Below are 24,490 nucleotides of genomic sequence, written 5' to 3' on the forward strand. Positions count from 1 at the left end.
CTTCTCAAAAAAAAAAAAAATAGCATAGTGTATGAGGAAACTCCAATTGGTTTTGTTTGTCTGGAGTATAAATTCTTAGGTAGGAGGTTGAGGCAGGAAATGAAACAATGTGGGTACATACAAACTGGAAAGGTTTCACTAAGGAACTTGAATATTTTCTTACTAGAATTACTAAGATGTATTGAATGATTTATCATGTGCTAGGCAGTGTGTGAAGCTTTGTACATGTACATCATTTAATTTTCTCCACAGCCTGTAAGAGGTAGGTGCTATTATTATCTTTGTTTTAGAGAAAGGAAACTGAAGTTCACTGAGAGAATCATGTATGTATTTGGGCAGTGAAATACTTTTTAGTTGATTGATTGAGATCTGTAGGTCCCACTGAGGAGATTCCATGCTAGAATGCTGTGCACACTTATGAGTTGTTTCCTAGCTGTGGGGATGAGTTTTCACTAAGCTAGTGATTCTCGAATGTTGGTGAGCATCAGAATCACTTGGTGGAGCTTATTATCATTCAGCTCCCTGGGCTCCAATCTATAGGTTCTGATTCAGCAGGTCTGGGGTGGAACCCAGGAATCTGTAGGTTTAATATTCACCTCTGATTGTGATTGTGATGCAGGTGGGCCTGGGATCACACTGTGAACACTCCCAACACTATTGCCTTTTCTTTCTTAACATCTTTGGACCACTGGTGTTCATTTTAAGCATGGCTGCCTAGGAGCAGGGCAAAACTCTAACTATATATTACAAAAATTAGCTCTACTACCTTGGAACTCCATTTTGCTTAGATAATTAGTCACAGACCTAAATAGAAAAAGCCCATTGGCAAAAACTGTAGAGTGAACCAGGGGCCTTCAGTTTCTCACCTGAGCTCTTCCAGCTCCTAGAGCTCATTAGGCCCAGGGCTAAGTGCTTGGAAAATGTATAGTATACACTGCTGGGTGGTCAGTTGATTAGGCTGAGCATGACCATAAAGAAGAGTGATAAATTGTAGGTAAGTCATCAAGTTTGTATTTTACAAGCAAATACATTACACATATAAATTACTTAGAAACCAACTGGATTTGTGGGCAAGAAATTCTACAAATGGGATGCAGAGGACACGATCTAATATTGCCATTCACACATCACAGAAAACAGAGGCTCAGGGACTATCCAATAGCCTTGATTCAGAGATATCTCACATTCATATTCCTGTCATAGTGTAAACTCTAACCTTTCCCCACTCCATTCTATTGGCATGGGGAGTTTCTTCTGGGTCTTCTGGAAGAATGTTTATTTCTGTCTCCTGTGTCACTGGGAGCAATAGGAGCAGAAAATTCATGTTCAAAACTCTCCATTTCCTTCTCCTTAAAGCCTAGATAGATGGTTAGGAGATTAATGGAGCCTTTTGAAGTTGGAGATGAAAGTCCTATTGAATCACAGCAGCATGGTCTCTTTGGTTCCCACGATAGTCCTGTATTCTTGCCTCTTTCTTTTGAAGTGATATCAATTTGACGAACTGGTCGAGGCTGTCATGTTTTACAATGATGTGGTTCCACCTGTTTGCCTTTTTAGGGCCACACTCAAGATTATGTTAATATAGTACAGCTTTAAGAAAGGAAATGGTTATTTTTTGGCTTAAATGTGTCCAGAATGTGGGCAAAGGATAAAAACATAACACAATGCATTGGTTTTTTATGTGCTCATTCACCTTTTTGTAATTCTGACTGAAAAGTGTTCTTTCCCCACAACCCCTTTAATAATTATTTTGTTGAAATTTTATCTTCCTCCTGATACTGTGGTTATATCTCTTCACACTTTCTGGTCTTTTGTAAGTTCTGTATCCTTTTCTGACCAAAACACATTTATATGCTGCACTCACATAATGTCCATGTGACTAAAAGTGAAAGATCCAGTTAAACAACCTCATTTGTGTATGTATGTGTGTGTTTCTTCCCTGTGGATTCAACTATTTTCCCCCCAGATTTTCTGTGATATATGCACACCCCATGTGCATTAGGAGGAAACTATTAAAATGGGCATTAGAAATGATGGAGTCATAGGCTGATAGAATCTGAAGATATCTTCTGACACAGCTCCTGCATACAGGCAGGTAAATATTTAGTCTATTTAAGATAAGTAGTCATGTTATCTCTTCTTCAAGGGCTTTACAGACTATTTTGATCATTTAGTCCAGTGTTTTGTCTCCACAGTCAAGATATTCTTCCTCATGATTAGTGATGTTGAGTATTTCTTTCATATATTTGTTGGCTATTTATATGTCTTCTTTTGAGGAATGTATATTCAGATCCTTTGCCCATTTTTAACTGGGTTATTTGTTTTCTTGCTATTGTTTTGAGTTTGTTATATATCCTTATCAGATGTATGGCTTTGAAATATTTCTTGTCCAGTCTTTAGGTGACCTCTTCACTCTGTTTATTGTTTCCTTTGTTGTGCAGAAGCTTTTTTAATTTGATGTAATCCTATTTGTTTACTTTTGGTTTTCATTGCAAATTAAACTACAATGAGATAACACTTCACACCTATCAGAATAGCAATTATCAAAAAGATAAAAGATAAGTGTTGGATTAACATGGCAGATAGGAGGCAGGACTAGCTTGCAGCTCCCACTTGGACAGAGAGAGCAGCATGTGGAGACTCATATTGTGAACTTTTGCTCCAAGAACTACCATAGGAGCATACCAGAAAAGGTGAGAGAATCCACAGATCCTTGAAGGAACTGGATCAATGTTGCAGGCTCCCTGAGATGCTGAAAAACTGTAAGTCTGCTTGCCTTCTCAATGAGGAGGCTTGTGGTCCAGGGCAAGTACTCAGTCCTCGTCACCGGCTGCCTGAAAATAGGCTCAGTGTTGTTGGGGAGGCACAGTGGGAGTGAGACTGGCCTTTAGGACTGCGGGCTGTGAGTGAGAGGGATGAGGCCTGTGACTGCCGACTTTCCTCCACTTCCTTGGTGACCTGTATGACTCAGCAGAGGCAGCCATAATCCCCCTGGGAATATAACTCCATTGGACTGTGAACTAAACTAAACTCCCATCCCCGACAGCCGCCTCAGCAAGCCCTGCCCAAGGAGAGGCTGAGCTCAGACCCTTCAATCCCTGACCCCACCTGGTGGTCATTCTCTACCTGTCCTGGTAGCCAAAGACAAAAGTCATAATCTCTTGGGAGCTCTATGGCCCTGCCCAGCACCTGAGAAACCTGAATATTTAACCAGGTGTCCCTAGGGCAAGTTTGCATCCTCCTTATAGTACTGCAACTGATGCATTCTTGAAAGCGCCACCTCCTGGCTGAAGGCTAACCAACACAAAACCAGTGCATGAAACAAAAACACAACCAAGGAACCTCACAGAGTCTACTTCACTCCCCTGCTGCCTCCACTGGAGCAGGTGCTGGTATCCACGGCTGCAAGACCTGAAGATGGATAACATCACAGGACTCTTTGTAGACACTCCCCAGTATCAGCCGAGAGCCTGGTAGGTCCACTGGATGGCTAGACCCAGAAAAAGAAAGACAATCACTACAGTTCACCTCTCAGGAACCCCCATTCCTATGGGAAGAGTGAGACCACCACAACAAGGGAGCATCCTGTGGGATAAAAGAATCTGAACAGCAGCCTTTGAATACCAGATCTTCCATCTGACAGTCTACCCAAATGAGAAGGAACCAGAAAAACAATTCTGATAATATGACAAAACAAGGTTCTTTAACTCCCTGAAAAGATCATACCAGCTCACTAGCAATGGATCCAAACCAAGATGAAATCTCTGAATTGCCAGAAAAAGAATTCAGAAGGTCAATTATTAAGCTAATCAAGGAGGCACCAGAGAAAGGCTAACTCCACCTTAAAGAAATCAAAAACTTGATACAGGATATGAAAGGAAAATTCTTCAGTGAAATAGAGAGCATAAATAATAAACAGCCACAACCTCTGGAAATGAAGGACACACTTAGAGAAATGCAAAATGCACTGGAAAGTCTCAGCAATAGAATCAAACAAGCAGAAGAAAGAACTTCAGAACTCGAAGACAAGGCTTTTGAATTAACCCAAACTGTCTAAGACAAAGAAAAAAGAATTTTAAAAAATGAACAAAGCCTCCAAGAACTTTGGGACTATGTTAAACGTCCAAACCTAAGAGTAATTGGTATTTCTGAGGAAGAAGAAAAATCCAAAAGTTTGGAAAACATATTTGAGGATATAATTGAGGAAAACTTTCCTGGCTCATATGGTTTGACTATGTCCCCATCGAAATCTCATCTTGAATTCCCAGGTGTTGTGGGAGAGACCTGGTGATAGGTAACTGAATCATGGGGGCAAGTCTTTCTCATGCTGTTCTTGTGATAATGAATAAGTCTCATGAGATCTGATGGTTTTATAAAGAAGAGTTACCCTGCACAAGTTCTCTCTCTATGCCTGCTGCCATCCATGTACAACATGACTTGCTCTGCCTAGCCTTCCACCATGATTGTGAAGCTTCCCCAGCCACATGGAACTGTAAGTCCATTAACCCCCCCCCCACCTTTTTTTTAATTGCCCAGTCTCAGGTATGTCTTTATCAGCAGCATGAAAATGAACTAACACTGGCCTTGCTAGAGATCTAGACATCCAAACACAAGAAGCTCAAAGCACACCTGGAAAATTCATGGTAAAAATATCATTGCCTAGGCACATAGTCATCAGGTTATCTAAAGTCTAGATGAAGGAAAGAAACTTAAAAGCTGTGAGGCAAAAGCATCAGGTAATATATAAAGGGAAACCTATCAGATTAACAGCAGATTTCTCAGCAGAAACCCTATAACCTAGAAGTGATTGGGGTTCTATATTCAGCTTCCTTAAACAAAACAATTATCAGCCAAGAATTTTGTATCCAGTGAAAGTAAGCCTCACAAATGAAGGAAAGATGCAGTCTTTTCGAGACAAACAAATGCTGAGAGAATTCACCACTACCAAGCCAGCACTACAAGAACTGCTAAAAGGGGCTCTGAATCTTGAAACAAATCCTCAAGGTACGCCAAAATAGAACCTCCTTAAAGCATAAATCTCACAGGACTTATATAACAAAAACACAATTTAAAAAACCAATGTGTTCAGGCAACAAATAGCATGATGAATAGAATAGTATGTCACATCTCAATACTAACATTGAATGTAAATGGACTAAATGCTCCACTTAAAAGATACAGAATAACAGAATGGATAAGAATTCACCAACCAAGTTTCTGCCTTCTTCAGGAGACTCACCTAACACATAAGGACTCACATATACTTAAGGTGGGAAAAGATATTCCATGCAAATGGATATCAAAAGCGAGCAGGAGTAGCTATTCTTGTATCAGACAAAACAAACATTAAAGCAACAGCAGTTAAAAAGAAACAAAGAGGGACATTATATAATGATAAAAGGACTAGTCAACAGGAAAATATCACAATTCTAAATATATATGCACCTAACATTGGAGCTCCCAAATTTATAAAACAATTACCACTAGACCTAAGAAATGAGATAGCAATACAATAATGTTGTGGGACTTCAATACTCCAACGACAGCACTAGACAGGTCATCAAGACAGAAAGTCAACAAAGAAACAGTGGACTTACACTCTACCCTATAGCAAATGGGCTTAACAGCTACCTATAGAATATTATGCCCAACAACTGCAGAATATACATTCTGTTCATCAGCACATGAAACATTCTCCAAGATAGACCATATGATAGCCTACAAAACAAGTCTCAGTAAATTTAAGAAAATCAAAATTACATCAAGTACTTTCTCAGACCACAGTGGAATAAAACTGGAAATCAACTCCAAAAGAAACACTGCAAACCATGCAAATACATGGAAATTAAATAAACTGCTCCTGAATGATCATTGGGTCAACAATGAAATCAAGATGGAAATTAAAAAATTATTTGAACTGAACGATAATTGTGACACAACCTATCCAAACCTCTGGGATACAGAAAAAGCAGTGCTAAGAGGAAAGTTCATAGAATTAAATGCCTACATAAAAAAAAGTCTGAAAGAGCACAAATAGACAATCTAAGGTCACACCTCAAGGAACTAGAGAAACAAGAACAAACCAAACCCAAACCCAGCAGCAGAAAAGATATAACAAAGATCAGAGCAGAACTAAGTGAAATTGAAACAAAAACATACCAAAGATAAATGAAACAAAAAGCTGGTTCTTTGAAAAGATAAACAAAATCGATAGAACATTAGCGAGACTAACCAAGAAATGAAGAGAGAAAATCCAAATAAACTCAATTAGAAACATAACTTTTTATTTTTATTTTTATTTATTTTTCAATTTTTCAGTTCAAGGGTACATGTGCAGGTTTATTAATATAGGCAAACCCATGTTATGGGGTTTTATTGTACAGATTATTTCATTGCCCATGTATTAAGCCTAGTACCCTTTGTTATTTTTCCTGATCCTCTTCCTCTTCCCAGCCTCCACCCTCTTAGGCTCCAGTGTCTGTTGTTCCACTCTATGTGTCCATGTGTTCTCATCACTTAGCTCCCCTTTATAAGTGAGAACATGCGGTATTTGGTTTTCTGTTCTTACGTTAGTTTGCTAAGTACAGTGGCCTCCAACTTCATCCATTTTCCTGCAAAGGACGTGATCTCATTCTTTTTTATGGCTGCATTGTATTCCACGGTGTATATGTACCACATTTTCTCTACCTAGTCTTCCAGTGATGGGTATTTAGGTTGATTCCATGTCTTTGCTATTGTGAATAATGCTGCAATGAATATACATGTGCATGTGTCTCTATAATAGAATGATTTATATTTCTTTTGGTGAATACTCAGTAAAGGGATTGCTGGGTGAAATGGTAGTTCTGTTTTCAGCTCTTTGAGGAACTGCCACACTGCTTTTCACAATGGTTGAACTAATTTACACTCCCACCAACAGAATATAAGCATTTCCTTTTCTCCCCAACCTTGTCAGCATCTATTTTTTTGACTTTTTAGCAATGGCCATTCTGACAGGTATGAGATGGTATCTCATTGTGGTTTTGATTTGCATTTCTTTAATGATCAGTGATGTTGGCCTTTTTTCTATGTTTTTTAGCCACATGTATGTCTTCTTTTGAATACTGTCTGTTCATGTCCTTTGCACACTTTTTAATGTGGTTGTTTCTTTCTTGTAAATTTGTTTAAGTTATTTATAGATGCTGGATGTTAGACCTTTGTCAGATACACAGTCTGCAAAATTTTTTTCCCATTCTGTAGATTGTCTGTGTATTCTGTTGATAGTTTCTTTTGCTGTGCAGAGCAGAAGTTCTTTAGTTTAGTTGGATCTCATTTGCCAATTTTTGCTTTTGTTGCAATTGCTTTTGGCATCTTCATCATGAAATGTTTGCCTGTTCCGATATCCATAATGGTATTGCCTGGGTTGTCTTCCAGGGTTTTTATAGTTTGGGGTTTTACATTTAAGTATTTAGTCTATCTTGAGTTTATTTTTGTATACAGTGTAAGAAAGGGGTCTAGCTTCTTTTTTTTTTTTTTGAGATGGAGTCTTGCTCTGTCGCCCAGGCTGGAGTGCAGTGGTGTGATCTCTGCTCACTGCTAGCTCCGCCTCCTGGGTTCATGCCATTCTCCTGCCTCAGCCTCCCAAGTAGCTGGGACTACAGGCACCAGCCACCATGCCTGGCTAATTTTTTGTATTTTCAGTAGAGACGGGTTTCACCGTGTTAGCCAGGATGGTCTCGATCTCCTGTCCTTGTGATCCACCTGCCTTGGCCTCCCAAAGTGCTGGGATTACATGCATGAGCCACTGCGCCCGGCCAGAAAGTGGTCTAGTTTCGATCTCTTCTGCATATGGCTAGCCAGTTCTCCCAGCACTATTTATTGAATAGGAAATGCTTTCCCCATTGCTTATTTTTTGTCAGTTTTGTCGAAAATCGGATAGCTGTAGATGTGCAGCCTTATTTCTGGGCTCTCTACTCTGTTCCATTGGTCTATGTGTCTGTTTTTGTATCAGTACCATGCTGTTTTGGTTACTGTAGCCCTGTAGTATAGTTTGAAGTTGGAGAGCATGATGCCTCCAGCTCTGTTCTTTTTGCTTAGGATTGCCGTGGCTATTTAGGCTTTTTTGGTTCCAAATGAATTTTAAAATAGTTTTTTGTAGTTCTGTGAAGAATATCAGTGGTAGTTTGATAGAAATAGCATTGAATCTATACATTGCTTTGGGCAGTATGGCCATTTTAACAATATTGATTTTTCCTATCCATAAGCATGGCATGTTTTTCCATTTGTGTCATCTCTGATTTCTGTGAGCAGTGTTTTGTAGTTCTCCTTGTAGAGATTTCACCTTCCTGGTTAGCTGTATTCCTAGGTATAATATTTTATTCTCTTTGTGTCAATTGTGAATGGGATTGCATTCCTGATTTGGCTCTCAGCTTCACTGCTGTTGGTGTATAGGAATTCTAGTGATTTTTGTACATTAATTTTGTATCCTGAGACTTTGCTGAAGTTTTTGTCAACTGAAGGGGCTTTTGGGTTGAGACTGTGGGGCTTCCTAGATATAAGACCATATTGTCTGAAAACAGGGATAGTTTCACTTTCTCTCTTCCTATTTTGGATGCTGTTTCTTTCTTTTTTTTAAATTTATTATACTTTAAGTTCTAGAGTACATGTGCACAACGTGCAGGTTTGTTACATATGTATACATGTGCCATGTTGGTGTGCTGCACCCATTAACTCGTCATTTACATTAGGTATATCTCCTAATGCTTTCCCTCCCCCCTCCCCCCACCCCATGATAGGCCCTGGTGTGTGATGTTCCCCTTCCTGTGTCCAAGTGTTCTCATTGTTCATTTCCCACCTATGAGTGAGAACATGTGGTGTTTGGTTTTTTGTCCGTGGATAGTTTGCTGAGAATGATGGTTTCCAGCTTCATCCATGTCCCTACAAAGGACACGAGCTCATCCTTTTTTATGGCTGCATAGTATTCCATGGTGTATATGTGCCACATTTTCTTAATCCAGTCTATCATTGATGGACATTTGGGTTGGTTCCAAGTCTTTGCTATTGTGAATAGTGCTGCAATAAACATACGCGTGCATGTGTCTTTATAGCAGTATGATTTATAATCCTTTGGGTATATACCCAGTAATGGGATTGCTGGGTCAAATGGCATTTCTAGTTCTAGATCCTTGAGGAATTGCCACACTGTCTTCCTTTCTCTTGCTTGATTGCTCTGGCCAGAACTTCTAATATTATGTTTAATAGGAGTGGTGAGAGATGGAGGGCATCCTTGTCTTGTGCCGATTTTCAAGGAGAATACACCAACTTTTGCCCATTCAGTCTGATGTTGGCTGTGGATTTGAGATATATGGCTCTTATTATTTTGATGTATCTTCCTTCCAGATCTATTTTATTGAGAGTTTTTAACATGAAGGGGTATTGAATTTAATTGAAAGCCATTTCTGCATCTATTGAGATAATCATGTGGTTCTTGTCTTTAGTTCTGTTTATGTGATGAATCACATTTATTGATTTGTGTGTGTTAAACTAAGCTTGCATCCAGGGACAAAGCCTACTCAATCATGGTGGATATGGTTTTTGATGTGCTACTGGGTTCAGTTTGTGATTATTTTGTTGATGTTCATCAAGAATATTGGCCTGAAGTTTTCTTTTTTTGTTGTGTCTGCTAGGTTTTTGGTATCAGAATGATGCTGGCCTCATAGAATGAGTTAGGGAGGAGTCTCTTCTCCTCAAATTTTGGAAATAGTTTCAGTAGGAATCACACCAGCTCTTCTTTGTACATCTGGTAGAATTAAGTTGTGAATCAGTCTGGTCCTGGGTTCTTTTTGGGATCGGTAGGCTATTTATTACTGATTCAATGTTGGAGCTCATTATTGTTCTATTCAAGGATTCAATTTCTTCCTGGTTCAGTCTGTGGAGGGTGTGTGTGTCCAATAATTTATCCATTTCTTCTAGATTTTCTAGTTTGTGTGTATAGAGGTGTTCATAATATTCTCTGATGGTTGTATTTCCTTGGGGCCAGGGGTAGTATACCCTTTGTCATTTCTAATTGTGTTTAATTGGATCTATTTTCTTCTGTATTAGTCTAGATGGTGGGCTATGTATTTTATTAATTTTTTCAGAAAACCAACTCTTGGATTTGTTGATCTTTTGAATGTTTTTTTCATCTTAATCCCCTTCAGTTCATCTTTGATTTTGGTTATTTCTTGTCTTCTGCTAGCTTTGGGATTGGTTCACTCTTGGTTTTCTATTTCTTTTAGTTGTATATTCACTACTTTAAACATTTATTATTTCTTTGTGGTGATAACATTAAAAATCTCTTCTAGCAATATTGAAATATGCACTACATTGTTATTTGCTCTAGTTACCCTACTGTGTATTAAAACAGCAGAACTTATTCTTCCTATGATATGGTTAGGCTTTGTGTTCTCACCCAAATCTCATCTTGAATCGTAATCCCCATAATCCCCACATGTCAAGGGGAGACCAGGTGAAGGTAATTGGATCATGGGGGCGGTTTCCCCCATGCTGTTCTCGTGATAGTGAGTTCTCATGAGATCTAATGGTTTTATATGGGGCTCTTCGCCCTTCTCTCAGTACTTCTCCTTCCTGCACCTTGTAAAGAAGGTGCCTTGCTTCCCCTTCGCCTTCCATCATGATTGTAAGTTTCCTGAGGCCTCCCCAGCCATGCTGAACTATGACTCAATTAAACCTCTTCCTTTATAAATTATAAATTACCCAGTCTCAGGCAGTTCTTTATAGCAGTATAAAAATGGACTGTAATTTTGTACCTGTAGTTTTTTCATTGAGTTGTTAGTAGTTTTCTTATTGCTGGGTTTTAGGAGTTCTTTGTATATTTTGAATAACAGTCTTTTATCAGTTATCTTTTGCAAACATTTTTTCCCAGTCTGAGGCTTGTCTTTTTATTTCTCTGACAGTTTCTTACACAAAGCAGGAATTTTTAATTTTAATGAAGTCCAGCTTATCAATTATTTCTTTCATAGATTATGCCTTTGGTGTTGTATCTAAAAAGCCATGTCCAAACCCAAGGTCATCTAGATTTTCTCCTGAGTTATCTTCTAGTATTTGTATAGTTTTGTGTTTCACATTTAGGTCTATGATCCATTTTAAATTAATTTCTGTGAAGGTTGTAAGGTCTGTGGCTAAATTCAATTCTTTTACATGGGAATATTGTCCATTCAATTTTGCTCCACTGCTTGCAACTGGACCATTACTATTCATTTTAGATGACCTAGGATATTACAAAACACACACACACACACACACACACACGCACACACACACACACACTCCACCCCACACCACACCACACAAGTGTCTTCTCAGGTTGTGAAGAGCTGAGCTGTCTACTTGAAGCTGCAGGAGAGACACTTCAGACCCTGGCCATTCAGTCATTTACTCAGCATGTATTGAGCACCTACTATATGTTTGATGTTATGTTAGAAGCTGGATACTCATGGTGCCTAAGGAACATGCCTTGATCTATCTAGTTCATGGTCCAGAGGGGAAGATAGATGTTTGTACAAGGATGACATAAGATGTCAAGTTCCAAAACAGGGATAAGCATAAAGTGCTATGGATTTCAGGAGAAAGAATGATTAGTTAGGAGGAAGAGAGGAGGAAGTTGTGTTGGTGCTTGGGAAGGTGCTCAAGAGGAAGCATTTCACTTCCTGAAAGATCACTAGGAGTAAAGGGGTGGGGAAAGCAGAGATCACTGCAAGTAAAGAAAACAGTATGAACAGTGGTAGAGGTGTGTGTGTGTGTGTGTGTGTGTGTGTGTGTGTGTGTGTTTAAGGAAAGGGCTAGATCATTGGGCAGAGTAGCAAATGGGCCTGAAAATCACATTGGGGTCATGAATACAATGCTAAGGAGTTTGTTCTTTACCCTGAAAAGTAGATCTGACTCGCAGGACAAACAGATACTACTTTCTGCCACCATTCTCTTCCTCTTTCCTAATCAGTGCCCTCCTTTGTCTTTACTTTTTGTGTAAACTGGTTAACTTCATTTATTAAGTCATGGATTTATGTTTATCACATTTATTGGGTATTTTCTAATGTACCAATGCTGAGTCTTTTGGAACTGTAATTTGTAGCTGGTGACTGACATGCAGAACCCAAAGAGAGCAGAACTCTCCATGGTCCCCATCCTAGTGCCTCCCCCGCATCATTCCTGTGCCCCTCTAGGGGATTTGGCCAAGACTTCTGGAAGTCAATGCCTTCCAGCTATATACAGTGTTGATATTTTGATATATCTGCCAAGACTCTAGTTTATATGCAATCATTTCTTCTCCAGTTGCCTCCTGGACTTATCGGTGGGACTGAAACACAACATGAAGACTACTGCCAATATTAAAGTTTTTGGCAAAGAAGTGTGCACCTGAATCTTCTTCTTTGTGCAGGGAGGTAGGATTGGGCACTGGGCTTGTCATAGAGCAAGCTGTTGTAAAGAAGTGAAGTGGATCCTGGAGATGGTTCTGTTGCAGTGGCAGCACACTATCTCACCAGGTGCTTGGAATTGGCTCCAAGTCTCTGGGAGGGGAACTGGTTGGCACCAGCAAACAAAGGAGGAAAAAAACTCTGAGCAGGTGTATTTTCAAGAAATACCTGAAGCAAAACTGAGGAAGAGTCTCCTCCTAGCTCCCACATTGGGGCTCTCTTCATGGCAAGTATATGATTCAGAATTCCATGGAACAGTCTCCATATCCTTGGTTATCTGCCTGAGCCTGCTGCCTGTAGATGCAAACCCAACCAGGATGTCACATTCCTTATCTCTGGTGTATAGTTGGTGCCTATCTTTATCCCTAGATATCCCACCCATGATACCTGATCATCTCCAAACCAGGAAGTTGGCACAATCCAGAATTTCAGATTTGCTTAGGGAAATGTGTTTTCCTTCTCCACCAGACTTCCTCTGTCAGTCAAGAAAAGTGGCCAAGTCCTTTCTCTTTGCAAACTCATCACTAGGGACAGGGTGGGATAGGGGAGGGACCCAAGGCCATACAACCTGGAGAGATTACCATTTAATTTTGGGAGTAGCAGAGAACACCCCTGAAAAAAATGTCTAAAATTCTCCTTTACAGTCTGGCTCAAAACTCATCACCTGCAAGAAGTCTTCTTTTCTATATCTCCCCCCATCCCTACCCTCACTAGAGGCTATCTTGAATTTACAGTGATATGTGTAGACATTATTTAGCTCCACCGAAAGCATAGGCCCCTTAAGGGGAATGTCTAGGCCTTCCTCAAGTTTCTAACACTCATGGTTTCTGTCACAAGGCAGGTATTTGGTAAATGTTTGTTAAATAAATCCCATGGGTTTTGGAATAACTGTTACCATTAATGTTATTTTTTTTTTTCCTACGTGCCTAGGTCTTGACTGTCTACACAGGGCCTTCACATCCCTTTTTTCCTTGAATCCTTATCATGGTCTATGAGGTTTCTGCTCTCATGTAAGGGCCATCCATGATGCTGGATACACTGCTGTAGACATAAAAAATCTTTATGTTTGGACAATGTGCTTTTTTTTTTTTTTTTTTTTTTGAGATGGAGTCTCACTCTGTCACCCAGGCTGGAGTACAGTGGGGTGATCTCGGCTCACTGTAACCTTCGCCTCCCAGATTCAAGCGATTCTCCTGCCTCAGTCTTCTGAGTAGCTGGGGTTACAGTTGTGCCCCACTGTGCCCAGCTAATTAAAATCTTTTTTTTTTTTTTGTAGAGACAGGGGTCTCACTATAATCCCCAGGCTGGACTTGAACTCCTGGACTCAAGGGATCTTCCCTCATTGGCCTCCCAAATTGCTGAGATTACAGGTGTGAGCCACTGCACCCAGCCCTAAAACATCTAATTTTTTTCTGATATGATATCTGCCTTTTTGATAATGCTAGGTTTTCAATTGACTGGATTTGATTTGCTTTGCATTCCCATAGCAAACAGTTCATGTAGGTAGATGCCCTTTATCCAGGTAATCCTCGTGGCTATTTCACTCCTTCCTCCCTTTTCTCACAGTGGATCTCTATTAGGTAATTATCCGTTTTAGAAATCTCCATTAAGAATTTCTTTTCCACAGTTAACAACAAAGCTCTGTTTTTATTTTATTTTATTTTATTTTTTGACTCCTGATTTTATTATTCCATTTCTTTTTTTTCATTTAGTCTTCTGTGGTTGGGAAGCCTCGCCTCTCAAGACCAGAGTCAGTTGGAGCTGGTTGTTGAGAGTGGGTTGGGGAACTGGGATGGGGGCAGGGAGACCCCCGCTCTGCTGGTGGTCCTAGGTGGTGAAGAAGAACTATACTTCACAAAGCCTGCGGTGTGGTGGGAAGGGGATGAGGCAGGAGCAGCAAGCTGGGGACATGGGACCACCCCCTCAGTCCCCAGCTTCATTTTCTTCTAATGTTTCCCCACTGGTGGCTTTCTCTCTTTTTTTTTTTCTTTTTCTGGGTTTTTTGACTTGCAGAACTCTGGAGGAGAGCCTTTAGCTCTGCATCCTGGACTTCCATCTCAGACTTGTAGAGGTCAGGCTCGAAGGGACCACTGGTTATCTGCATAAGGCCATTGGGCATGAGCAGAACTGTACATTTAAACTGGGCAACAAATTCACCTTCCTTCTCATAGAGAACATTAAATAGTTGCAGCAGTTCATGTTTGGTGTACTTCACCACACCCATCTGAGCCTTCTTCTCATCTTCAAATGCTCTTAAATGGCATGGCATCAAAACACTTTTCCACCTCACTGAAGAAGGCACGTGAAGTTTTCATTTTCAGTCCGTGCTGTTTAGAGGGGTCTCATTTGTAAATAGTGGTTCTCTGTCCTGCATCCTTGCCCTTGCCCTCTCCTGAGCTGACGAGAACATCCACAGCATATACTTCATGTACCGCCAATTCCGCTTTTTCATGGTCCTTCTTCTGCTGGTCTGTGAGATTCTGGATATGTTGTTTTCTCCATCGATGACATGCTGCTTCAACGGATGTGACAACATACCTTCTATTGGCGTGCAGTTAAGTGAGTGGGCAGCTTTGTTCAGGGCTTCTGTCACTTGTGTGTTCTGGTTTCCAGGTTTGACCAGGCATAGGACAGCTTCATCACAAAGGTGAATTGCCTTAATAACATCTGCTTTCCCCCCTGTTACTTGGGTCCCCTGAGCTACATCAACCACTAAAGTATAAGCTACATTAGCAATGAAGCCATCCACATGGACCCCAAGGTCAATTTTTACCAAGTCACCTTCCTTGAGGCTATAATCCTGGTCGCTCTTCAAAGGGGAGAAGTGACATACACAGTTATTTACTGAAATCCTGGTGGGAAAAGCAATACCTTTTTTCATTTCTATTTTTTCCTTGAGGATTTTCTCTATTTCTTTTTTTTATTTTTTAACGTATTTATTGTTCAAAAGAGACGGGGTCTCGCTATGTTGCCCAGGCTGGAGTGCAGTGGCTATTCACAGGCGCGATCCCACTACTGATCAGCACTATAATCATGGCATCATCTTTCTCACACAGGCTCAGTACCAACACACCTGAGCTAGATGCTTCTACCAAGGACCGAAGTACCTGGTTGGCGATGTCACCCCCCCATCTTATACTTGGTCACGACCAGGTCCTTGGCGATAGTTTGCTCCTGCTGCTTGTCCTTGCCCGACATCTTCCTACCACCATCACTGCAGCCTCGTTTTCCCTGAGCCGCCACCTGTCTCCCTTCCCAGCCGCAGGCTGTGGTCAGAGCCCCCTCGATCCTCAAGGAGAAGGCGAGCAAAATCGCGAGCAAGAAAGGGAGCGGGCAGGCAGGCGAGAGCAAAGCTCTGTTTTTAAATGAAGAAGTTTTCTTATTTCATTTTTAAATACCCAGAGGCTCATTCTGACAAGTTTTCAGCTTCTTTGTAGCTTCCTTGATCTTCGCAACATGACAAATACAATGGAACCTGTTCTGTAGTCCTTCTCTGTCTGTAACAGGGGGAAGGAAATCAAATAGGAGAGACAACTCAGAGCTGAAGGTTGTTAGAGAAATAAAATGTTAGTAAGAGGTGGTGCTGTGAATAAAGGGTGTCCACGCAGGTGTGCCTGACCAAACTGATGGCTTTCAGGTGTACATTGATATTTGGTATGGGGGAGAAGGGCCATTGAAGAGGTTTTGCGTTTGAACACCTGGAGAGCAAAGAGAGGGGTGTGGTTGGGGGCGAGCAGAAGAGACGAGGTGATTGGTGGTTGCACTCTAGCCTGGGTCAGGGACGAAGTCCAAGTCCTATAGCAAGATGGGCTACTGGAACAAGCGCTTTTCAGAAGCAAGGGGCACCACTATGCTCAGGTAACAAAGTGGGTTGAGGGAGGAAGGGAAAGGGGTTATAGGCCAGATTACTGAGCCTGGCTCACCTGTAACATTTTCGGGGTTTAGAACAAGAGTTCAACTTGGGATCCACATACCATATGCCTAAATATTTGAAATGTTTAAATCAACGAATACAGCATGTTTTATTTAATGGTCTATCTCCTTCCATGACAAATGTACCTTCATAATGACCTCGAAGGCCAGGTTGGGTTCTAGAATTCTCAGACTCCTCTAAGTCCTGCCCAATGGTGTGGGAAGAACTGCTCCCCTTCCCCCTCCCGCTTTAGAAATATTTCAGACCTACATAAAATTGTAGAAAACATTACTATAAACATCCATGTATCTACTATTCAGCTTAAGAAATATAACATTACAAATACAGTTGATGTCTGCTGTGGTGCCTTCTCTACTAGAATGCCCCTCCCTTTCTTTCCGAGAGGTAACCACCATCTCAAATGTTCTTGTCTTTTTTTTTTTTTGAGATAGAGTCTAGCTCTGTCACCCAGGCTGGAGTGCAGCGGTGCGATCTTGGCTCACTGCCGCCTCTGCCTCCCAGGTTCAAGCGATTCTCCTGCCTCAGCCTCCTGAGCAGCTGGGATTATAGGTGCGCACCACCACACCTGGCTATTTTTTGTATTTTTAGTAGAGATGGGGTTTCACCATGTTGGCCAGGCTTGTCTTGAACTCCTGACCTCAGATGATCCACCCGCCTCGGCCTCCCAGAGTGCTGGAATTACAGGGGTGACACACTACGCCCAGCCACAAATATGCTTGTCTTTCGAATGCACACTTTTCTGTATGCTACATTTGTATGCATCTCTTACATGTACACCTTTTAGTCTCTCTCTACTTATCCACAATCAATTTATGGTGGTCATTTATATGTTTTCCTAGAAGTCATATACATGGTACCATGTTTGTATCCTTTTGGACCCTACTTTTTCCTTCATGCATTTTTCCCCTCTAGGCCTCAGCCCCTGTGAGTTCTACTTTCCTCCCCAGCCCAGCCCTTGCTGTCCCTTTCAGTTTACCTGAAACAAACCCAAGCTAGTGAATTAAGGCTGGTCTGACAGGAGGTGAAGCTCAACTTCTTCCTCTGTTGCTTGAAACCAGTGGTTCTCAAACCTTAATGTTCATCAAAAGCTCTTAGAGGGCGTGTTAAAACACAGATTGCTGCCCCCACCCCCAGAGTTCCAATTCTGTAGTTCTTGGGTGGAGTCTGAGAATTCCCAGGTAATGCTGATGATGCTGTTTGGGAACCAAACTTTGAGAACCACTGCTTCAGATCAAAGGCTGGGCCCAAGCTCAGCAATACCATGTGGCCTCCAGGCAACCTGGGCCATCCATGAAGTTTTCTTCAAAACCATGCTCTAGAGCAGTATTGTCCAATAGACATATAATGCGATCTACATTGGGTAATTTTAAATGTTCTAGTAGCCTCATTAAAAAAATACAAACAAACCAACAAAAACTTTAATATTTTAATTCAAGTATTATTTCAATGTGTAATCAGTATAAAAAAACATTAGCAAGGCTGGGCATGGTGGCTCACACCTGTAATCCCAGCACTTCGAGAGGCGGAGGTGGGTGGATCACGAGGTCAGGAGATCGAGACCATCCTGGCTAACACGGTGAAACCCCGTCTATACTGAAAATACAAAAAATTAGCTGGGCATGGTGGCAGGCGCTTGTAGTCCCAGATACTCGGGAGGCTGAGGCAGGAGAATTGCTGGAACCTGGGAGGCGGAGGTTGCAGTGAGTTGAGACCACACCACTGCACTCCAGCCTGGGTGACAGAGTGAGACTAAGGGCACAGGAATCCACTATTTGGCCTCACTGCTGCCTGAGACATGGCTTCTGTTCGGGAAACCAGAAGGGTGCACTGGCGGGTGCCAAGAGAAGAAAGGATGATGAGAACAGAAGCCAACTATATTGAATGTCCCTGGAAGGTCAACCTGATAAGAACTGAAATGTGATGACAGGATTGAAGTGTAGAGCTCATTGCTTTACCAAGAGCAGTCTTCAAGTGTTGGCTCACAGAAGAGTATAAAATAAAGAAATGGAGACCAGGACGATAAGAAATTCTCAATAAAAATTTCTATGTAGAAAAACGGGGTAGTAACCGCAGAAGGGTGTGAGGACAGGTTGGTTGGTTTGTTAAAGTTAGGGAATACTAGATTTAGTGATAGTTCTCAAAGGTGAAGAAGAAACTTCCCAGGCAAGGGACATTTGGAAACATGTGGAGTTACTTTTGGGTTGCTGCTATTAGCCGGGGCATGCCCCTGATACTTACTGGGCTGCAGGTGGAGCTGAACATCCCATGGAGCTTAGGAAGCCCTCTTATGAGGAAGAATTGCCTGCCTTCAATGCACTGAGTCCATTTTTGTGCTCATGTTAATGGTCTATCTTGGGCTGTGATTTTCTTTGGGTCTCTCAGCAAAAATGTCTAAGGCATCACATGATGTTATTTGCCATCTAAAAGGACTTCACCGAACCTTTGACAGTTCTGGATATGACTTTGATTAGTCCACCTTATGTCACCTGTATTCTGCAGAATCAATCACTGGAACAAGGGGAATGCCAGGCACATATTGGCTTGCATCATCCCTGAACCAATCATTTGACCAATGACAAGGAGGATGAGGCTGTGCTGATGAATGACATCGCTGTTCTCAGTGCAGGAGGTGGAATGGCTGCTTGAGGAGCAGCCAGAATCATTTAAGAATCATTAATTATTGATATTGACTACTATATTTATAAAGTTTATACCCCGGTCAGACTTGGTAAATAAAATTGTCTTAAAAGAAATATAAGGACCCATCCACCAATAACCACTTTCCCTCTTCCCTCCCATTCACTTCCTTACTCTCTGGGACTTGTGAACCCTGGTTAGGGATATCATAAAAAAGGAATCTGGATATATCTCATTATGTTTTCTCTTATCAGTGCATTATGATGTTGATTGATAATACACATGTTTTATAATGTTTACTGATATGTTGTTTGTTTCTGACACTGTAATATATGTCATCAAAACAACTATTAAAACAATGCATTTCCAAAAAAAAATAAGATATGCAATATTATTTTCACACTCACAGCACATATTAAATCAGGCTAGCCTTATTACAAGTGCTCAGTAGCCACAACACACAGCTCTAAAGATGAGCCCCATCTCTCTCTTTTCAAAAATTGTTTTAAACTTGTCATTTTACTTAATTTTTGGCTGCAGTAAAAGAATTTCAAACAGTCTTACCAAGTGGTGGAAAGTAATATCTTTCAATGAAGGTATGGTGGGCCAAAACAAAGAGGTAAAGGAGAGATTTGAGTTAGGATTATTTATTGAAAAATCTTCCCACATTTCAGTTCATTCATTCAAAACAAACTTTTATTTTTAACTTGAACAAACACTGTCAAACACATCCATGAAAGTTAGATGTCACTGGATATCACTTTTGATGTAACGAACTTTGTAATGATATGTTTTAAAATTCCCACAGGCATCTGAAAAAAAAATAAAAACAATGAACAACAGAGTCTTCTTTCTTTTCCTCCCAACTGTGGGATGAAATGAGAGAAAATAAACAATAGTACAACATTAACCAGCACCAGTAACTTTCTAAATAGAAGAAAATGGCCAGCTCTGTGTATATCTGCAACATTTGTGTGCTATATCTTAAACAAGTAGAGAAGACCATCTTTTCCTTTTGTAACTCACAAGCTTGGATATCAGGCTGCTTGTGAAACTGAAGGTTTCAGTCAAATGATCACACTAACCTTGTCTGCTTAGCACTAGAAAAGCTTGTTGTTTTTGCTTTTACATGAGGGGCCATTCTGGGATTTAAATAAATCTCTCAAGCTTCAATAGCCTGTGCTGGTTCCACAAATGATACTCCCTTACCCTCCCAGACCCTTGGTTTCCATATCTACCATGTGGGAAAGAAGCCGTTATGAAATATACGGCTGTGAAAATGGAAAATAAATAAGAAAGAAAGAAAGAAAAATGTTAACCATTTAAATACACTCAAAGACAGATATACCTGAAGACTTAATTACCAATTCAGTGATAAACACACATTCTTTTCATCTGACTGTGACATAAAATACCAAAATATATAGCTAAATAAATATTTAGGTATTAGTCATTAATTGTGGTCCTACTCGAAATTCTTAGCTTTTTGCTATTTGTAAGCAGTCACTTTGTAAAAGGCATTGAGTTGTCTCCTAGTTACTATGGGAGCCTGCATTTCTGTGGTCAAGTAATGAAGGCCCAACTAATGCATGGCCCAGCCAAGTTAGCGGCTGTGTCTGGCAACTGTTTTCTACACAAATATTGGTCTTGGTAGTAGGTCTGATACATTTGCCACTTGTTAGTAGTCTTGCAGCTAGAGGACAAAAGACCTCAACACGAACAAATGAGTAGCCATGAAGTATATTTCAGAACACACTGCAGTTCATATTACTAGGTACATGAATATTCTAGTAACATTTTAAGTAAGTTAAATTGAATTTTTAAACTAATTTTAAACTTTTTCTTACTTAATTTAATGAGAATTTTTTTTGTTGTTCAATAAAACTGTCAGCAACAGGTAAATGCCAGGAATAGTTGAGGGATTCTCAAAGCTATACAGAGATACCTGGATTTTCTTGGCTTCCCCTCTGCTGCATCTAGGTCCCTTTGGGGTTCTTCGCCTTGTTTTCTGCATCCTTCTCTTCTTGTTCTTTCTCTTCCTTGCCTGCAGCATCTTGGGCCTCTTCATCCCACTTTTCAGGCTGACATTTAGTGACTTCTTTAGGGAAGAATAATACACACATTGGGACCAGACTTTCACAGAAAATATAGCCCAATTTATAACTAGCAGCGGCATTCAGTTACTCCACCCTCGGGAGAAGCAGGATAGAGTTAACTAAGAAAGGAATAGCTGGGCACCTTCCTACTGGTTTTCACAACAGTTCCATGGCCCTCAAGTTGCTGCTGCTTGATCATTTCCACAGGGACACTATTTCCCTTTTTTCCAGTAAATCTCCCACCCAAAGCTGCTGATTATTTCTAGTTCTTTGGAGAAGAAGAGATCTGAATCATCGGGTCTGATCTTATTCTACGGTGTTTTGGTCAGAACTTTGTTGGGAAAATATTTGTTTACCTCAAAAGACAAATTCTATGGTGAAGCTCATTGGTTCCTCACCCCCTCGAATGCTTCATTTTAACCAAGGGCTCCTGTATCACTTCATCATTTGGGGGATCAACTTTCTATGAATCTTTACACTTTGAAAAGCTGTGAACCAAAAAGGATGCCTGCCATTTCCCTGTTCTTTTCCTTCGGGCGTCCCTTCTGTTTCCTGCGGAGCTCCCTCCTGAACCCCTATCTACCCGGCCATTCATCTTCGGGCTCGCAAATGGCATGGATGATCTCAGATCTCCTATCTAATACAGGTTGGTAGAGGGCGGCACGTTTTCTCAAAACCGTAGATGTCGTTAGAGAATTGGGCTTCGACTCATTGGGACACATTCGGCCTGAAGTTTCAGGAGGGCCCCGACCCCCCGTTCACCACCCGCTTCACCAGCTGTGCCTGCACCGCGGCCCTGCACAGAGCCCTCGGACACATGGATCCCCGCTTCCCCACGGTAGCTAGCCCGTTCCTCACCCTCGGGGGCCGCGGCCTCCTCTGCGGTCGGTTCCTCTGTGGCCGGTTCCTCTGCGTCCGGGTCCTCTGTGGCCTCCTCTGCAAGCTTCTCCTCTGCGGCCTCCTCTGAGGGTTTCTCCTCTGTGGCCTCCTCCACGGGCTCCTCTGCGGCCTCCTCGGCGGGCTCCCTGGCCATCTCGGCCAGGTCAGCTGGCACTGCAGCCTCTGGGACCGACGCGGCCTCCTGGATCAGGCCCCGGCCCTCGCCTTCCCGGGCTGCGGCCCCTGCACCCAGCATCTGGGGCAGCAGCAGCAGGAGGGGGTTGCCCCACAGGTTGGGCCCATCAGCGTGGGGCCCCGCCAGCAGGCAGCTAAGGTGATGGTTCGCTAGCAGGATGTGGTCGTTGTGATAGAGGCGGCAGAGAAGGGAGTGGACCAGGTACAGGAAAACGAAGCCAATGCCCGTCGCCGGGTAGCGACGGGTGACCGCCGCCAAGTCGAAGTTGGCCGCCTCATCCCCCTCTTCCTCCTCCTCCTCCTCTTCCTCCGCCGCGGGCCCAATGTCCGAGTCCTCCTCGGTGCTCCCACCCCAGGGGACTGCGGCCAGGCCTGCCGCCTGCTCACCCTCCTCCTCCCCGAGGCCTTCCATGGGCCCTGCGACTCGGACCACCTCGGCCACAGGCACCATGTCGCTGCTGTCGGGGCCGGAGTCGCCGCCCTCCTGGTTACCAGCTCCGGCCGCCTCGGCCTGCACTCCCTCCTGGCTTACCGGGGCCTCCTGGTCCCCTTGGGTCGGGTGTTGGTCCCCTGTGGCAGACATGACACCAGCAGCGCCTCAATTGGGGTGGCAAGCAGGCTGAGGCGACCGCGGTGAAGAAGGTGGCCACTGAGCTGGCTACGGCTGAGGAGAGGCGAGGGGCTGGCTGCGGAGGGAATAAGAGTCTGTCTCTTTATTGAGGGAATAAGAGTCTGTCTCAGAAGACACCCTAAGGTGGGAAGGGCAGGGAGCGAATCCTAAGAATCTCCCACCAAGGCTGGCCTGAGAGGACTTAGACAAGGCGGGAAAGATTCTGGTTGGCAGGCGACAGGGGGTGGGACCGGAAGGGTCAACGAGGGGCTCTCAGCGAGCTCTAAGCTCATTTGCTGAAAACTTCAGATTGACATGTTCTGTGTCCAATGAATGATCAAGGCCCTTAAGCGCTAGATCTGAGAATCCAGAATCCAGAGCTTTTTCTTTTCTTTTCATAGTCTTGCTCTGTTGCCCAGGCTGGAGTTCAGTGGCAAGATCTCGGCTCACTGCAATCCCCGCCTCCTGGGTTCCAGTGATTCTCCTGCCTCAGCCTCCTGAGTAGCTGGGACTACAGGCGCACGCCACCACGCCTGGCTAGGTTTTGTATTTTTAGTAGAGACAGGGTTTCACCATGTTGGCCAGGATGGTCTCGATCTCCTGACCTTGTGATCCACCTGCATCAGCCTCCCAAAGTGCTTGGATTACAGGCGTGAGCCACCGTGCCAGACTGAGCTCTACCTTTTCTATGAGGCCATAGTGTCCAGGGCTACCCTTTAGGTCCACACAAGTCCTGCCCTTTTAATTTTATGATTATTAGCAACACTGTAGTAGTCCCATGTGGAGGCACCCTGGAGCACGGGAACTGCAAGGTGTTCACAGAGTTCACTTATTTCCACCTAGTAATGGCTCATGCCAGTAGAGATAGTGTCATAAAAATGTTATATAGTTCATACCTAAGCAGTTGTGTAAACCTCCCAAGAAGAGACGTAAGAATTTCAATGATTTAACATAGTTAAAGCTACTTAGAAAAGAATGTGCAGAGTTGAAATGGATGCAGTCATCACCGAGTGTTGAGGTGGTAAATGACAGACACTGGAAGGTGTTTAATGAATCCTGCCAAATTCATTTCAAACCTCCAAATAATGGAAAAAAAGATACTTTTTTAAAAGGACAAGGTCATCTCATAAGAGCTAAGCATCAAAAACACCAAAAGTGCCTGGGGGTGGTGGCTCAGGCCTGTAATCCAGCACTTTGGGAGGCCAAGGCAGGCAGGTCACCTGAGGTCAGTAGTTCCAGACCAGCATGACCAATATGGCAAAACCCTGTCTCTACTAAAAATACAAAAAATTAGCTGGGCATGGTGGTGCGCCCCTGTAGTCCCAGCTACTCAGAAGGGTGAGGCAGAAAATTTGCTGGAACCTGGGAGGTGGAGGTCGCAGTGAGCTGAGACCACACCACTGCACTCCAGCCTGGGTGACAGAGGGAGACTCAGTCTCAAAAAAAAAATTAGTAAGATATGCAATATTATTTTCACACTCACAGCACATATTAAATCAGGCTAGCCATATTACAAGTGCTCAGTAGCCAGAACACACAGCTCTAAAGATGAGCCCCATCTCTCTCTTTTCAAAAATTGTTTTAAACTTGTCATTTTACTTGATTTTTGGCTGCAGTAAAAGAATTTCAAACAGTCTTACCAAGTGGTGGAAAGTAATACCTTTCAATGAAGGTATGGTGGGCCAAA

General features: G+C 42.3%; 1 protein-coding gene and 1 pseudogene across 2 annotated transcripts; both read right to left on the reverse strand.

Moving 5' to 3' along the window:
* Window positions 1–14,344: 14,344 nt before the first annotated feature.
* Window positions 14,345–15,665, reverse strand: LOC129475880 (proliferation-associated protein 2G4-like; annotated as a pseudogene).
* Window positions 15,666–19,691: 4,026 nt separating this feature from the next.
* LOC129475647 (cancer/testis antigen 47A) lies at window positions 19,692–23,035 on the reverse strand. 2 transcript variants are annotated; one of them, XM_055267861.1, is made up of 4 exons: window positions 22,129–23,035; window positions 21,978–22,077; window positions 20,969–21,121; window positions 19,692–19,835 (listed from the first exon to the last, which is right to left on the reverse strand). In XM_055267861.1, the coding sequence occupies exons 1-3, from the start codon at window positions 22,774–22,776 to the stop codon at window positions 21,000–21,002; spliced, it is 870 nt and encodes a 289-aa protein (XP_055123836.1). In that variant the 5' UTR covers window positions 22,777–23,035; the 3' UTR covers window positions 19,692–19,835; window positions 20,969–20,999. The 2 variants fall into 2 exon arrangements, with proteins under 2 accessions (XP_055123836.1, XP_055123835.1); XM_055267860.1 differs by having other exon boundaries at window positions 21,978–23,024.
* Window positions 23,036–24,490: the final 1,455 nt, after the last annotated feature.

This window comes from Symphalangus syndactylus, chromosome X (genome assembly GCF_028878055.3).
Source record: "Symphalangus syndactylus isolate Jambi chromosome X, NHGRI_mSymSyn1-v2.1_pri, whole genome shotgun sequence".
NCBI lineage: Eukaryota > Metazoa > Chordata > Mammalia > Primates > Hylobatidae > Symphalangus > Symphalangus syndactylus.